This window comes from Notamacropus eugenii, chromosome 7 (genome assembly GCF_028372415.1).
Source record: "Notamacropus eugenii isolate mMacEug1 chromosome 7, mMacEug1.pri_v2, whole genome shotgun sequence".
NCBI lineage: Eukaryota > Metazoa > Chordata > Mammalia > Diprotodontia > Macropodidae > Notamacropus > Notamacropus eugenii.
Window position 1 is genome coordinate 92,229,031 of NC_092878.1, and position 15,587 is coordinate 92,244,617.

Genomic DNA, 15,587 nt, shown 5'->3' on the forward strand with positions numbered 1-15,587 from the left:
ATGCTGAAGCCTCAAGTTTGAAACCTCTGGTTTAAAAGCCAGTTGGAGAGCACAGAGTAAAATGAGGCATGTCTGGGACCTGCCTGGAATGGTGAGCCAGGTGAGGCACAGACCAACGAGGACATCAAGGTCCCAGTCCCAGAATTCTGGAGATGAAAGGGAAACTATCTCTTCCTCTAAGAAATGACAGGGATAGACACAGAGAAATTTGTAATTTGGAGGAGGGAAATTGAAGTTCCCATCAAATGGATTTGAATTTCACAGTAAAACAGGAGGATAATTGAATAATTGATAAATTGGTAAAACGGGAGGATAACTGATAAATGAAAACATTCAGAGGCTTGGGGAAAAGAGGAAATTGTAGTCATGGAGAATGTGTCAGGCATGAACTGAATAAATGAATTACCTAGCAAGTGAACACAGTGAGGGCTAATCTGTCCAGCATGAATTTATAATGATCCAAATTGAAGAAAGTTAAGAGGGGAAAGGGGGATTCTAGAATGGTGGCAAGCATAGCGCTGGAATAGCTAACTTTGGGTTTCCTGTTAAGGAAGGAGGCAAAAATGAGACTGGAATAGATGTGGACTGGGATAAGAGAGAAGAGTTCATAGCATCATAAATTTCGGGCTGGAAAGAACCTTCGAGGACATTGCGTTCTATTCCCCTCATTTTAAAGAAGGGGAGACTAAAGCACAAGAGGGTATGCAATTTGTGCAAGGACAACAGAAGAAAGGAAAGGGCAAAAGGTGGTAGGCAAAATGGGGGATGTTAAACGCTGTGGATCTCAGAAGTGGGTACAGTAAAAGTCCTGAGTGATAGGCTTAAGATCTGGCTGTATGTGTGGCTGGAGAAGGATAGATACAGAGGTCATATTGAGGTTATGAGGGTGTACTCTATATCTCCACCTTTCTGCAACCAAAATTTGTATATTCTTTGTTTCTGATCTCTAAATTTGATTAATTTTTGGTTAATCAGATTATAAGCTTCAACTATTAAAGCTTAAAACTGCACTAGAATTATTGGGACATAACTGTGTTTTGTGTTAGTATGTCCCAATACTCCTAGTGCAGTTTTAAACTTTAATAGTTGAAGCTTATAATAGTTGAATAGTTAAATAAATGAATTTTAATTCAACTTTAATAGTTGAAGCTTTACTTCCTTGGACTGCTTATCTTTTACCCTAATCTCTTTTTTCAAATTTGTTCCAGGAATTCCTACTTCCATTAGCTGGTGCTGGAATGCTGGAGATACTGTGGCATTTGTTTCCCACAGAGGCCCACTGAATATATGGACTGCTTCAGGACCAGATATAGGTGTGACTGTACACAAAGAGGCCCACAGCTTCTTGTCTGATATTTGTCTCTTTAGATGGCATCCCCAAAAAAGAGGAAAAGTTGTATTTGGACATACTGATGGAACTCTCTCAATTTTTCAGCCAGGTAAGCATTTAGATATTTAAATAATCTAAGAACTATGCATCCTGGAGCTTATAATATTTAATTAATATGATGGACCAGTAGAATAGTTGTAGTACAACTTCTCTCTCCTGCCCTCTTTTTAAGTTTTCTTCTGCTAAGCATGGTATTCTCTTACTTCCCTCTTGATGATGATGTAAAGTATTTCGTAACAGCTTTTATTTATCATAAAGAATAGTTATGTAAATGTATATAACATGTAAATATGTAAAATAATATATAAATATTTATTTATCATAAAGAATAGACCTCTGATACTAAAAAACAACTTGAACTTTAGTCTTTTGTTTTGTTTAGTTCCCCTTGTTTTTTCTCCTGATGTTTCTGACTATATGGTTATAACCATAAGCTTGGGGGCATACTAACATGGTTGTGAGATATTACTTGAGAAAGAACCAAGAGATCATGCCCTTTCTTGCCCACTGGTCCTTATCCTACCCCTATTTTGTCTCATACCTATTCTAATGTGTGTGTCAGCAGGTCTAACTCATTATGCAGTTTAAAGCCCATAAATCTGCCAGCAGAAGGAACATTGTGACTTTTATTGTCTTTCCTTGGAATGGTCCTGCTTACATAGCACTTCGCCTCATCCCATTTCATGCACAAGAGACCTTGGGACTTATGTTTGAGATAATATGTCACGATGAGAAGCAGAAATCCTGCTACCTCTCAAACTACCAGTTCATTCATTCACTTGACAAATATTTAATCAGGGCCTGCTATGTTGAGGCACTGTGGAGGATACAAGGTAGAATAAGATCCTACCCCAATAAATGATATTTAGAAGAGAAGCTAATAATTTTCATTTACTATTATAAGAAGTATATATGTTCAATATTCTACAAAAAAATTGATTTACTGTTCAGATTTTTTTCCTTTTCTTTGAATGTCATTATTGGTGTAGTTATAAGAGTATTGAACTTAGAATCAGAACACTTAGCTATGAATCTTGGTTCTGACACTTGCTAGCTACGTGACAGTGAGCAAATCATTTCACATTCCTGAGTGTCAGTTTCTTCATGTGAATGGGTGAGTGAGAGAAAGAAAGAAAGAGAAAAAGAAAAAAAATAAGTGCTTGCCATGTACCAAACACTGTGCTTTTTGCTAGGGGTACAAATACAAAGTTAAATCAGTGCTTGATCTCACAAAGTTTACATTCTAATAAGAGGAGGCAAAATGAGAGGGTTGATTGGATTAAGATTCAAGAACTGAAAAGTAAAAGTGGGATGGGGGAAAAATGGAAGGTTGGGCCATGACTGCTGTGGAGAAGTCTGGGAAATGAAGTGAAGTATTTCTGCAGTTTGGAGCCAGAGGTAATAGGCAATTAAGGCATCGAATAGTCAAGTTATCAGAACCCCAAGTATTTGTAATAGTCCTTATACCTTATTCATAAGTTTGTGGTGAATGAAGTGTTAAATATATAACTATTAACTTAATTGACTTCCATTCACAGATCCATGATATATGATGGTCCATAGCTGTCTTCAATTAAGCCTTATATTTAAAAACAAAACAAAACCTTAGAGTAAGAGGGTGGTAGCCTAGTTTAGCACCTCCTGGATTTCTGGACCTTAGACAAGCATACCCTTAACCTTTCTTGCACCTGAATTCTTAGACCATGGATGTATTACAGGTTGCTTCATATGCTGTCAACCACTGATTTCTGGCTACGTCCTAGAAGAAAGTTGTGTACAATGGTACAAGGGAAAGTTTACTGTAAACTTTGAAATCTACAAATGAGGGGAGGGGGAAATCATCTTTTCTTGTTCTTTATGAAAGGGTAAAAAAAGCATACAAACCTCAAGCTTCTGATTTCCCCTATGACCAGGGGAAAATAAGGGTAAACAATCTGCTCTTAAGTTTAGGAAAGCTTCTAGCAAGAGTGACAGGATTATGATTCTCACTTCCAGCAGGAATGGAAAGCAGGGAAAACTGCAGTAACTGTCATAGAATTGTGTAGTGTTCTATTTCTACTACCAGAAGTGACTCTTATCTACATTTAGAACACAGATATCCTTCTAGGAGAAAAGATAATTGGGTTTGGGGAATGCTTTCAGACTCCAGTTTATCAGAGAGAATGAATGTTTACCTTAAAGAAAAAATAAAAATAGAGAATTTTAATATGGAAACAAAAAAGAAAAAAAAGATCAGAAGAAAGAGAGGAATCCTTACTTGTGTATGACATTGGAGGGTAGTAGAATGGGATATGGGGAAGAAAGGAAAAAGAAACTCAGAATATTTGAAGCTAAGTAACAGACAGCTATCAGATGTTTCCCAAAGAGGAAGAGATGGAGCCACTGAGGAGCAGGTTGCTTCTTGTCCTCCAAGGAATTATGGTGTGGTTCCATGGATTTTTGAGTAACCATTCAATGAGGATGAGAGAAAGAAGAGAGAGTAATATTATGGCTAATTCATTGTTGAGGGTGCTAAGGCAGTTATTTATCATCCCCATAACATTAGAATGACCTGCTATATTTCTAAGGCATACATATCCAGGAGGTGATAGAGAACTTCCCAAGACTTGTCAACCTGGCTAACTATGACTCACTTCTGGTTGATTCACATTGCTAAAACAAATCTCAGTTTTAAAAAAAAGTGAGGATGTTAAGGGAAAAGATTTTTTTTTATTTGTTTTTTCATTGTTGCTGTTGATTGAATGCAAGAATTTCAGAAGAGAAATCTATATTTGGAAAATAAGCATCTGATTTAGAAGATGACATCTGAGAATAGGACTTGAATTTTCCTGGATCACAATTTAAAATATAGGAGAAACAGGCTTCTAATCAGGGACGGATTACATCTAACAAGGGTTAGTAAGAATGTATTTGCCTAGAGCCTTGGAAATCTAATCAAAGTACTTTAAACTAAAAGGGAAAATGGAGGGAGAAAACTGCCTCTGCATATCCACTGAATGAGAATAGACAGTAGCTACAACAGAGGAAGAGTAATAGTAGAGATGCCTAGGCAATCCTGTGAATTCATAGTAAGAAAAATCCAACAGTGGAGACAGCAATGAAAGTCATGGCCTTATGACTGCACATACATATTCAAAATATGAATAACAAGCAAAGTAAACTAAAGATCCTTATATCAAGAGGCAAATTTGGACTCATATGTATCATTGAAACTTAGTAGGATAAAACTCATGACTGGAATATGGCTCTAGAGTTAGGGTTAACTCATTCAAAAGAATAGGATAGGTAGCAAGGTGTACAGGTGTTTGTGGGAGTATAATATTTGAGTGTATGTTATATATTAAGAAGATGTACTTATGTGAGGAAATCAGGAACTATGACAGAAGGAGACATAGAATAGGCAGTATTTGGGTGATGACTATAGGAGGCAGAAACAGAACTGTTGAGCAGAACCAGATCTCCCACTGTCTTACAAAGTAGTAATCATCTAAGCAGTTTGATACTAGATAAGAAATAGAGTGGTGAATCAGTGGAATAGATTAGGTACATAATGTACAGAAGCAAATGAGCCCAGTAACCTAATGTTTGATAAGCTCAAAGAGCTCAACTAATGGAGCAAGAACTCACTATTCCACAAAAACTTCTGGGAAAACTGCAAAGTAGTCTGTCACAAACTAGGCACAGACCAACATCTCATGCTCTATATGTAAAATAATGGGTGCATGATTTATTCATAAAGGGTGACATCATAAGCAAACTAGAGGAGCATGAGAAGAAAGTTATTTGTCAGATTTTTGGATAGAAGTTCATGACAAATCACAGGAGGTAAAGGACAAATTCAGTCCTGGATTTTGTCATCCTTTATCATTATGCTTGTGTGTTCTTTTTCGTTTTCCTTTATACAAGAATACAGAACCTCTCTTTAAAGATTTATTGATATGTTTTATTTTTACATTACAAATGTTTATAGATTACTGTCACTCCATGGGAGTTTTCATTTAATGAGGTAAGACAGTTAAGTAAAACTAATAATTCACTGATCTCATCTGAAAGTACATGCAATATTCTATATCTATAGCACCTCCTATTTTTTAAGTCAACTGAAACCTCTTTTCTCTCCTGCATGCCACCTAACCCCACTGAAAAAAGAAAATAAAAACAAATTTCTCATAACAAAATATACATAATCAAAAAAAACACATTTCCTCAGTGGCTGTATAAAAGTATATATGTCTCATTCTACATCCTAAACCAATTATCTGTCATGTAGAGCACGTTCCATTATTAGTCCTCGGGAATCATGAATAGCCATTATATTGTTCATACAAATTTCAAAGTGGTTTGTTTTTTACAGTATTGTTATTATCATATAAATTATTTTAAGGTATAAGAACTTTTTGTAAAATGCAAAGCTGTTTGTCAGTTATTTACAGAATTTCATATTAATCTAGGTAATTTTTTTTCTTCTACCTATAAACTGCAGAGTGGAGACAATTCTGCTTTTTCCACCTTTACAGTAATATGGAGAAAAGACTCTCAATGGGTCCATAAAATGCTTGCCAAACCCAACAGGTATATTCATCATCTGAATATATTTACAGCAACAAATTCTTTTATCCCTCTGTACAACCATTGCTTCTGTAAATATACTCATCTCCATGATTCTGTACACAAATGATGTATCTACAGAGAACAGTAATCTGATGCACTATAAATTGTGAATGGTTGATTTTGTAAATAAATAGTTTCCTCTTTTGAAAAACAAATAGGTTCTAAGAATCAGAAACATGTTCTGAGACCCGAATCTCTTGAAGGCACAGACGAAGAGGATCCTGTTACAGATCTGGAATGGGACCCACTGTCTACTGACTATCTCCTTGTGGCAAATTTGCATAATGGCATTCGCCTTGTAGATTCTGAATCACTCTCTTGTATCACAACATTTAATTTTCCTACTGCAGCAGTATCAGTCCAGTGCTTAGCCTGGGTTCCTACTGCTCCTGGGATGTTTATAACTGGAGGTAAGTATAACTTGAGTTTCTAGTGAAATCGTTACATTTTGAAAAAAAAAATTATTTTAGCCTTTGTTCTGATTAATTCTGTACCAGTCTTAAAACATTCTAAATTCTGTACTCCTAAGATTTTCCTGAGGTAATATATAAATCGGAAATGGAAATAGAAATTGATCTTTAGGAGTTTAAATTTTCATATCATGATACTTAGAAAAAAAATGAGATTAGAACCATTTAAGTTTCCTGCATTCCATTTGAATTTCATCCTTACAGCAAGGTGAAATTAGGACCATACATATTTCTGGTGTCCATTCCCATGATGTGTGTAATTTTATCTTGAACTACCAAGTAAGTTAGAAATATGTATGTGTGTGACTTTGCCAGATTAGTTTCGTTAAAACTAGGTCTTGAAAGAATGACTATAGAAGGAAGGAAGGAAGGAAGGAAGGAAGGAAGGAAGGAAGGAAGGAAGGAAGGAAGGAAGGAAGGGAGGAAGGAAGGAAGGAAGGAGGGAAGGAAGGAAGGAAGGAAGGAGGGAAGAAAGAAGATAACAGTTGCAGGGGTGGGGACTTTATTGGTTTCATTAATAAATTGGTCAGCCATGACCTAAGCCTGAGAATAGGCCCAGGTTGCATGATGAATGTGGGTTAATACTCAGGGGTATTTTTGTGGGTTTTTTTTTAATTTGAGAAGATGTAACAAACTTTTATTCTTTTGTCATAGTCTTTAAGAATCTGACTTCACTTGTATGCCATGACAGGCATCAGAAGAGTACTTTGCTAAAGACTTGTTAATATTATGAAACGTTGTGCTAGCTTTATGTGTTTTTAAGGAAGATGCCATATCCTTTGAGTTATTTTAAGAAATTGTGCTACTTCCTTCAAACTCTTTTCACCATGTCATCATTATGACCAGTTTTAGACATCTTCAAGGCAACTAGTTACTCATGAATGTGAAACAGATTTATTATGAATAGGGATTCTGAGCTTGAACCTCCAACCTTGGCTTCATTAGTGATATGCCCAGCATTTTCTGATACTTAGTACATTGAAGAAAATATGCATAATCTCTTTATGAGGTATGTTTAGTGTCTGATACAACATGTCATATAAATACGACTTTATCCCTTATGTATTTTGCTATTTTTAAAATTTGCTTTTGGTTAGTTGTAGATTTTTTAAAAAATTCTTCTTTATTGTTTTTCCATTCTTCTGTATTTCACATGGATAGCATGAGGAGAAATGACTGTGGGGAAGGTAATTTCCTCAGTCAAAGATGGTAGAACACAAGAACTTATATAAGAAGGAGGGCCACTTTGGCAGCGAGAAAGATGGTTTGGAGGAACAAGATGCAGAGGACATTGAAGATCAGATGTTTCCATTCTTTCTCTATCTGCCAAGTGCACTAGGCTGAGGAGATTACGTCTTATCCATCTCTGTAGATTAGAAAGAGAAATAGGAAAGGAGGGGCCTCTCTCTGCCTATTATTTCTGAGTGAGACTGTCCAGCAAGTTAGTAACAGGTGGAGAAATGCTCAGATCAAAGTGACTTAAATAGTAGATTAGAAAAAATATTTAGTTAATGTGGGGTACAAAGAGTGAGTAATTAGCAAAAAATTTGTATAATGATTAAAAAGTTATTTTGAGCTATAGAATAAGAGAAAAAAAGTCAAAAAAAGGAAATGCTGTATTTGAAAATTTTAGCTTACTTTAAAAGTATAAGTAAATAAAAAGCATTTAATAATAATAATAATGAGATAATATATGTATAGTAGTCACTGTGCCAGGTACTATGCCAAGTATTTTATGATCTCATTTGATCCTCACAACAACCCTAGGAAAAAGGTTATATTATAATCTCCATTTTACAGATGAGAAAACTGAGACAGAGATATATTTAAGGGACATGTTCAGGGTCACCCAACTGGTATCTAAGGTCACATTTGAACCCAGGTCTTCCTGAACTGACATTCTATCCACTGTACCACCTAGCTATTCCACCATTTACAAAGCACTTATTAGATGCTAATCCTTATGTCAAACCTTGGAGATACAAGTACAAAACAATAACTCCTATCTTCAAGGGTATTATATTATCACAGAGGGAAACAATACATATAGGGGGATATTGGAGAGGTAGGGGAACTAAGATACTGAAAGTTACAGAGAGAGTGAGTGGTGCTGTAGGGGAGTAATCTAACACTGCAACAGATGCAGACTTGATTCTGATCATTATTCAGAACTAGAAAGTATTGAGGTACTGAGGCAAAATTTCCAGAGATGAAAGGGCTGAAACCTCCAGAGTATTGTTTGGTCTCAGTGAGAATAGGGAGTAAAGTAAAATATGACTAAAGTTTACCTGAAGTAGGGGGACAGGAGAGAGACTTGGAACCTCAAAGCAAAGACAAAGATTGAAAGGGTCTCACGCCTCCAGGGAGTGGTCTCTAGGGGATGGGTAGGTAGGATAGTGAAGGCAACTGTCAAGGAGCAGATAGCCAGGAAATAGGGAGTGAATGTACACACACACACACACACACACACACCACACACTCCTTTGTACATTTGTGTATGTTTATATGTACATATGTAAATAAAATTTGTCATGTATATATAATTTTTTATATATGTAAATGAGCTATGGTGATATAAATATATTGTTATACTACATTGTAAAAGTGATGTCAACAAAATACACTAAAATCCCTCTGTTATAGTTTCAAAATTATTTAATGACACATATATGTAGGTAATACAATGTCAAAACTGGGTTTTACTAAAGGGATTTCTGTGTTCCTATTAGATTCCCAAGTTGGGGTACTAAGAGTTTGGAACGTTTCAAGATCAACACCTATTGAGAATTTTAAATTGAAGAAAACAGGATTTCATGTTTTACATGTACTTAATTCTCCCCTGAAGAAAAAATGTGAGTAAAAATACATTATTCGATAAGAAAGTTTCTAGCTGATATCAAATGATAGCTGTTAATCACAGGCTTATGAAGTATCTTGGGTTGGACTGTGTGATAGAAATAAAAAGCCTTGGGACTCTCACATATTGGAGCAATGACTACAAAGCTGGAAGATTCAGATTTCAGTTCTGACTCCACCATTTGCCTCACTCCCCTCCATGTAAATCTGGGCAAATTACTTATTCTCTCTAGGCTTAATTACCTTGATCTTGTATCCCAGTGCCTGTCACTTAGTAAGCACTTGATAAATGCTTACTGATTGATCTAAAATGAGGCTGGTGACCTTGCATAGTCCTCCCTCACTCAAATCAAAGTCAACCACAAGTCATGTCATCATCTTGATGTCATGGTCCTCTTTGAGAACAAAGGACAAACACAACAACAACAACTGATTGATCTTCAAAATGAAGGGGTTAAGAGGGAAGTTTGATGATCCTTCTATGGTCCTCAACTCAACATCAGACAATTGTAAGGTTCTTGAGAAAGGATGGAGAAGCATTAAAGTAGTAAGGAAGGTTTTTGGGTTTTTTTTATAATTTTTTATATGGCTCAGAAGAAAAAAGTGGCTGGAAAGTAGGTGATGTTATAATATATATTGAACAGGTTTAAAGACATTCTCTTTTCCATCTTCATATCTTTTCATAGACTAACCCTCATTCCTGAAATACACTCTTTCCTCACTTCTGCCTTTTAGAATGCTTAATTTCCCTCATAACTGTAGCACCAGTGAGATAATCAAAGTGCCTATGGTGGCCATGAATATCTCAGTGCAATTCTGAATCCTAAAGTACAGAAGACTCTTCACATGGAAGACAGAACCAAAACATTTATTCAGACACCAGAAAGCTAAATCCCTACACCAGAAAGCCAAAATCCTCCATAGTAATAAAAATCTATACACAATAACAATGCAGAGGACAGTACCATCCCCAAGCTTTCTCTCTGCTAGGCTTCCCACAAACTAGCTCCCCCAAACCAGCTCTCTCACTCACTCTAGCCAGCTGTGTGCTTGCCCATATCCTTCTTATCTCTGGCTACTCTCTGACTAACTTCTTCCCAGCTCTGTTCTAACTCCACCTCTTCTTGTTCCACCCATTCAGCAAACTCCTCCCACCACAGGCTCTATGTGACTCAGACTTCCACGTGACCTAGGCAGGTCACATGGACCTATTAATGAGTGGGAAAGATCTTCTCATTTAAATTACCATTACATATGGTCCCAAGATTTTTCATGTTCATTACATAGGTCAGTGGAGCAACTGATATCAACTGCATTGTAACAGGGATGACAGAAAATAAGCATATAAAACAATGTCTTAGGCAACTGATATCAATAGAACTTTACACAATATAACAGGGATCACACAAAATAAGCACATAAAACAATATCTTAGGGTGGGGCTTGAACACAAGCACTCCATCATTCCCTACTTGAACTAATGGGGCCTAAAACCTTGGAATGAGGGGCAAAGTTCTCTTCTTCCATACTTCTTCCTGTTGAGATTGGACATTGAGGTGTCCCTGATTAAAGAAGTCCCATTTGAGGGGTCAATTCTTTAGTTGGCATCCAAAACTTGGTTGACACCAGGTCCAGGTATGACACAGCACATTGGACAAGAGGTGACATCTGGCTTAAGCAGTCAGTCATCTGCAGGTGGAGGTTACTAAGACTGCAGAAAACAAATCTGACAAGCAAGGTGAACAGACAAAAGGCCAAAAAGAAATAAGGAGACAATAACCAGAAGCAGGGTAGGTATAGGGTCAGCCATGCTTCTGGAGTCCATAATCTCATTCACTGTTGTTCACTGTTTTCTAATTTGCACTTTTGGGGCCATCATTCTGGCTAGATGCATACTTTCTTTAATCTAAGCTGGGGCCTGGCCAATTTCCTGTTCGCCCTGTGGGTGTGATAAACTTGAATATAATCTTTCAAGAGGATCTATAGGGGCAGTTTTCATTTCTATGCTCATTCTAATATCAAGTCTCTTTCCTTCATACATTATATATATAGTTCATTAGTTGGAATGCCATCTATTCTTACAAAATCTATCCTGGTTCTCAACAGAACAGTAAACAATTCTTCTCTTGTCAATTTGTTCTGACTTTGAATCCTCTGGCTATTTACTCTTCTCTCTCAAGGAACATTGTCTTTTTCACTGATACTCACCATCCAAGAAACCAATGATTCTTCCATCCTTTGGATGAACTGACTCAAAATATCTGTGACCTCTTGCTGAGTAAAATCCTCAGTTACCCCCCCAAAACACTGTGTGGCCACCCAGATTCTCCTACTGTGTGAAGTGATCTTCAGCCTCCTCATTTAACTTTGTTTCATTCTCCTACCATGCATCCTGCTGGCAGGTGTTTGGGCCCCAATCACACCCAGCCTGTGCAAGGGCTGCACTCATCTTTTGTTTCTTTTTGTGAGCTAAACTAACAACAGTTTTTTCTTTTACCACCTGAGACTTTCTAGCTTGCTCTTCTAAAAGGGAGTTTGAATGCTGCAGGATAAAAAGCTTCTCCGGCAAACCAGTCAACTCCCTTTCCATCTGAGCTTTCTCTTCCAGCAGCTTATCTCTGTTTTTATACTGCAATAACTTGTTAGGAAGGCCCAGCCTCTCCTCCATACCTCTGCCAGTTCTTTTCCCTGTTCTATTGGTATTTCTTGCAAACATCTTTCTAAATCTCTAGGTCCTCCCTTCTGTAGCCCCAGTTCCCAGTTTTCACTGTGCTTTTAGCCATTCTCTTACTAGGGAGGAATAAGGTAAATCCTCCCATCCTGGGATATCTGTTTCTTCCTCTAAAGTCTCTCTGCCTCCAAATAGAGGTGTGATGTTTCATGATCCCATCTTCATTGCGATTTGTAGCACCAATACAATATTCACAGTACCTGTGGTGGCAATGAATATTCCAGAGCAATTCTGAATTGCAAAATAGAATAGATTCTCCACATGGAAGATAAAACCAAAATATTTATTCAGACACCAGAAAGCCCAGTCCATCATAGTAAAAAAAATCTGTACACAATAACAATGCAGAGGATACCATCTCCAAGCCTTTCCCTTCTAGGCTTTCCACAAACCAGCTCCCTTAAACAAATCACAAGCAGGCTCCTTTAAGCAAAATTTACAAACTAACTGTCTCACTTATGCTAGGCAGCTACCTGCTTGCCTACATCCTTCCTAGCTCTGGCTGCTCTGTGACTAACTTTCTCTCAGTTCTGTTCTATCTCCCCTCTTCCTGTTCTACCCTTCCTGTTCCAACCGTTTAGCAAACTTTTTCCACCACAGACTCCATGTGACTCACTTCCATGTGACCCAGGCAGGTCACATAGGGCTCTTAATAAATGGGAAAGATCTTCCCATTTAAATTACCAGTATAATAACTCAGATCAGATCCCACCTCCTTCTAAAGTCTTTCCTAATCCTTCTCAACTGCTATGAGCTCATACACACACACACACAAATTACCCTTATTTTTGTGTCTACACATACAGATTTACATGCTTATTTTGTAGTATTTACATTATAAGTATTATGAATATTTACATACTTACTTTTGTCTGTACTTATAGATGCATATGTTATCTTCTCAAAAAATATGTGAATTTTTTGAGGGCAGGGACTATTTTGTTTCTGTATTTGTATTAGTCAGTTAATCAATATGCCTTATTGTTAAATACCTACTATGTGCCAGGCATAGCACTGAACACTGGGGAGATGAAAAAAGGCAAAATCCTGCCCTCAAGGAGCTCACAGTCTAACGTACATAATTCCTTAGACCTAGTGTATTCTGTGGAACAGAGTGAGCATGTAATAAATTCTTAATGATTGATAAATTAATGTTATAGTTTTAGAGTTCAGTAGGGTTGTTTTATATCACATATGCAAGAAAATATTTACATCCTGAGAAGATTATGTTGGACAGAAAACAATTATCAAAAGAAAAATAGTAATGTGGAATCTGATTATGGTATAGGGGCATTTTATAGAAGTAAAGGCAGGAGAGATGAGATTCTTTGAAGAATAAGTGAGCAAAAGAGGCCCAAAGAAGATTTTAAATGGGTGCTTTTATCAAATAGAATTCGGTCAACTAGCATCTATTAAGAGCTTTCTATGTGCCAGGCACTGTGCTAAGCACTGGAGATACAAAGAAAGGCCAAAGATAATACCTACTCTTTAGGAGCTCACTGTCTAATGGGGGAGAGAACATGCAAACAAATATGTACGGACAAAATATAGACAAGATAAATTTGAGATAGTCTTAAAGCAAAAGCACTAATATTTAGGATGACTGGGAAAAGGCCTCTGGAAGAAGTTGGGGCTTTAACTAAGACTTGAGGGAAGGCCTGGAAGTGGAATTGAGGAGGGAGAGTGTTCCATGCATGGGATATAGCCAGTGAAAACACTTAGAGATAGGAGATATTGGAATGTCATGTGTAAGGAACAACCAGGAGGCCAGTGTCACTGGACTGAAGAGTACATGAGGGGAGTAAGGTGTAAGAAGACTGGAATGCTAGGATAGGGCTAGATTATAAAGAGCTTTAAAATCCAAACAGGCTTTTATATTTGATCCTGGCAGTATGAGGGAATCACAGTTGTCTGAATATGACAGAGTGATAGAATCAGATGTAGTTTGGGGAAGATGAATTTGACAGCTGAGTGGAGAATAGATTAGAGTGAGGAGAGGCTTGAAGCAGGGAGATCAACCACCACACTATTGCAGTTGTCCAGGGATGAGGCAATGAAGGCCTGCACCAGACCTTCTGACATCATTAGAAGGGAAAGGGGGGCATTTATAAGTTTGAGATGTCTGTTAGGCAATGTGAAACTGGAGGTCAGAACAGAGATGAAGTCTAGACAAGTAGGTCTGAGAGTCATCTGAATTGAAATGATAGTTGAAACGATGAGAGCTGATGAGATCACTTACTGTAATAGTGTGAGAGAAAAGAGAAGAGGGCACAGGGCAGGGTGAATAATCCTTGTTGTGTGCATTGTACAACTATTCTTTTATGGTATGGGTTGAACTAAATGGTCACTGAGGTCCCTTAAATTTCTGGAATGCTTTGATTTGGTGCCTATAGTACCAACTTCAAAGGGTTGTTATTTGAGTCAAAAGAGAGAGTAATGAACTTCAGCAGACCATAAAGTATTATGCTAAGTGCTAAGAGTACAAAGACAAAAATGAAAGGCCTTCCTAATCCAAGTCTGGCATTCTAGCCACTAAAACATCACACTGCCACATATGGCAGCCAGAACTTGAATCTGAATTTCTTAACTCCCATAAGGTCTAGTACTTTTGCTACAGAGCCTCAAAAGAATGAATGCAGTTAGGGTCTAAAATAAATTATCTGGTAAATTAACATCTCCTTGTATGAAATCTGATGTGATCATATGTCCTGTGATTCACTTTGGCAATACAGATGTCAATCTACAGAACATCATATTCTCTTCCAGGAGAAAAGTCACGGAGGCCTTGAAATAGGTAGATTATTCCATGAAAAGCTGTTCTACTCCCCCTAGTCACATTCTAGTCACATCCTGATATCAGCCATATTGCAAATATGTATTTGAAGCTTGGACACATTTTACATCCTAGATGTGCATGCATTATGCCAGCTTTCTAACTGTTAGGGAAAAAAATCCAAAACAATGAAAGGCATTAAATGTTTGCAGGATAGTATATATAGATATAGATTTTTACATATTATACATAAAATATATTAATGTATATATAAAATATGTAATAGAGAAAATTAGGAGGGAAAACTTATTATTCAGAAGTTTTAACACTTGTTCAGAAAACTAACTTAATCTCTGTAGAAGTGACAAGATGATGATAAGCTAACTTTGTATATGACAGTAGGATTTGAAGATGGAAAGAACTTTAAAGACCATGAGATAGTGCTTGCTTCGGCAGCACATATACTAAAAAATTGGAACGATACAGAGAAGATTAGCATGGCCCCTGCGCAAGGATGACATGCAAATTCGTGAAGCGTTCCATATTTTTAAAAACTGGAAGTCAAGGGGATGTCCATCAATTGGGGAATGGCTGAATAAATTATGGTATATGAATGTAATGGAGTATTGTGCCATAAGAAATGATGAACAAGAAGACTTCAGAGAGGCCTGGAAGGACTTATATGACCTGATGCTGAGTGAAAGGAGCAGAACCAGGAGAACTTTATGCACAGCAACAACCACAGTGTGTGAGAGT

The 15,587-nt window shown here is 37.1% G+C and overlaps 1 protein-coding gene and 1 non-coding gene across 4 annotated transcripts in view; both read left to right on the forward strand.

Annotated features, from left to right (window-relative positions):
* Window positions 1-15,587, forward strand: part of WDR17 (WD repeat domain 17) — a 94,952-nt gene that overhangs the window by 11,485 nt on the left and 67,880 nt on the right. For all 3 annotated transcript variants that reach the window (XR_011970255.1, XR_011970256.1, XM_072623469.1), the window contains exons 3-5: window positions 1,209-1,439; window positions 6,160-6,411; window positions 9,201-9,323. Coding sequence is in view for 1 of the 3 variants with exons in the window: in XM_072623469.1 (XP_072479570.1) it covers window positions 1,209-1,439; window positions 6,160-6,411; window positions 9,201-9,323 (606 nt within the window). In the remaining 2 variants the exon portion in view is untranslated. The remainder of the gene's footprint in view (window positions 1-1,208; window positions 1,440-6,159; window positions 6,412-9,200; window positions 9,324-15,587) is intronic.
* Window positions 15,272-15,380, forward strand: LOC140515100 (U6 spliceosomal RNA). Its single transcript, XR_011970856.1, has one exon. It is a non-coding gene; the product is annotated as a U6 spliceosomal RNA (small nuclear RNA).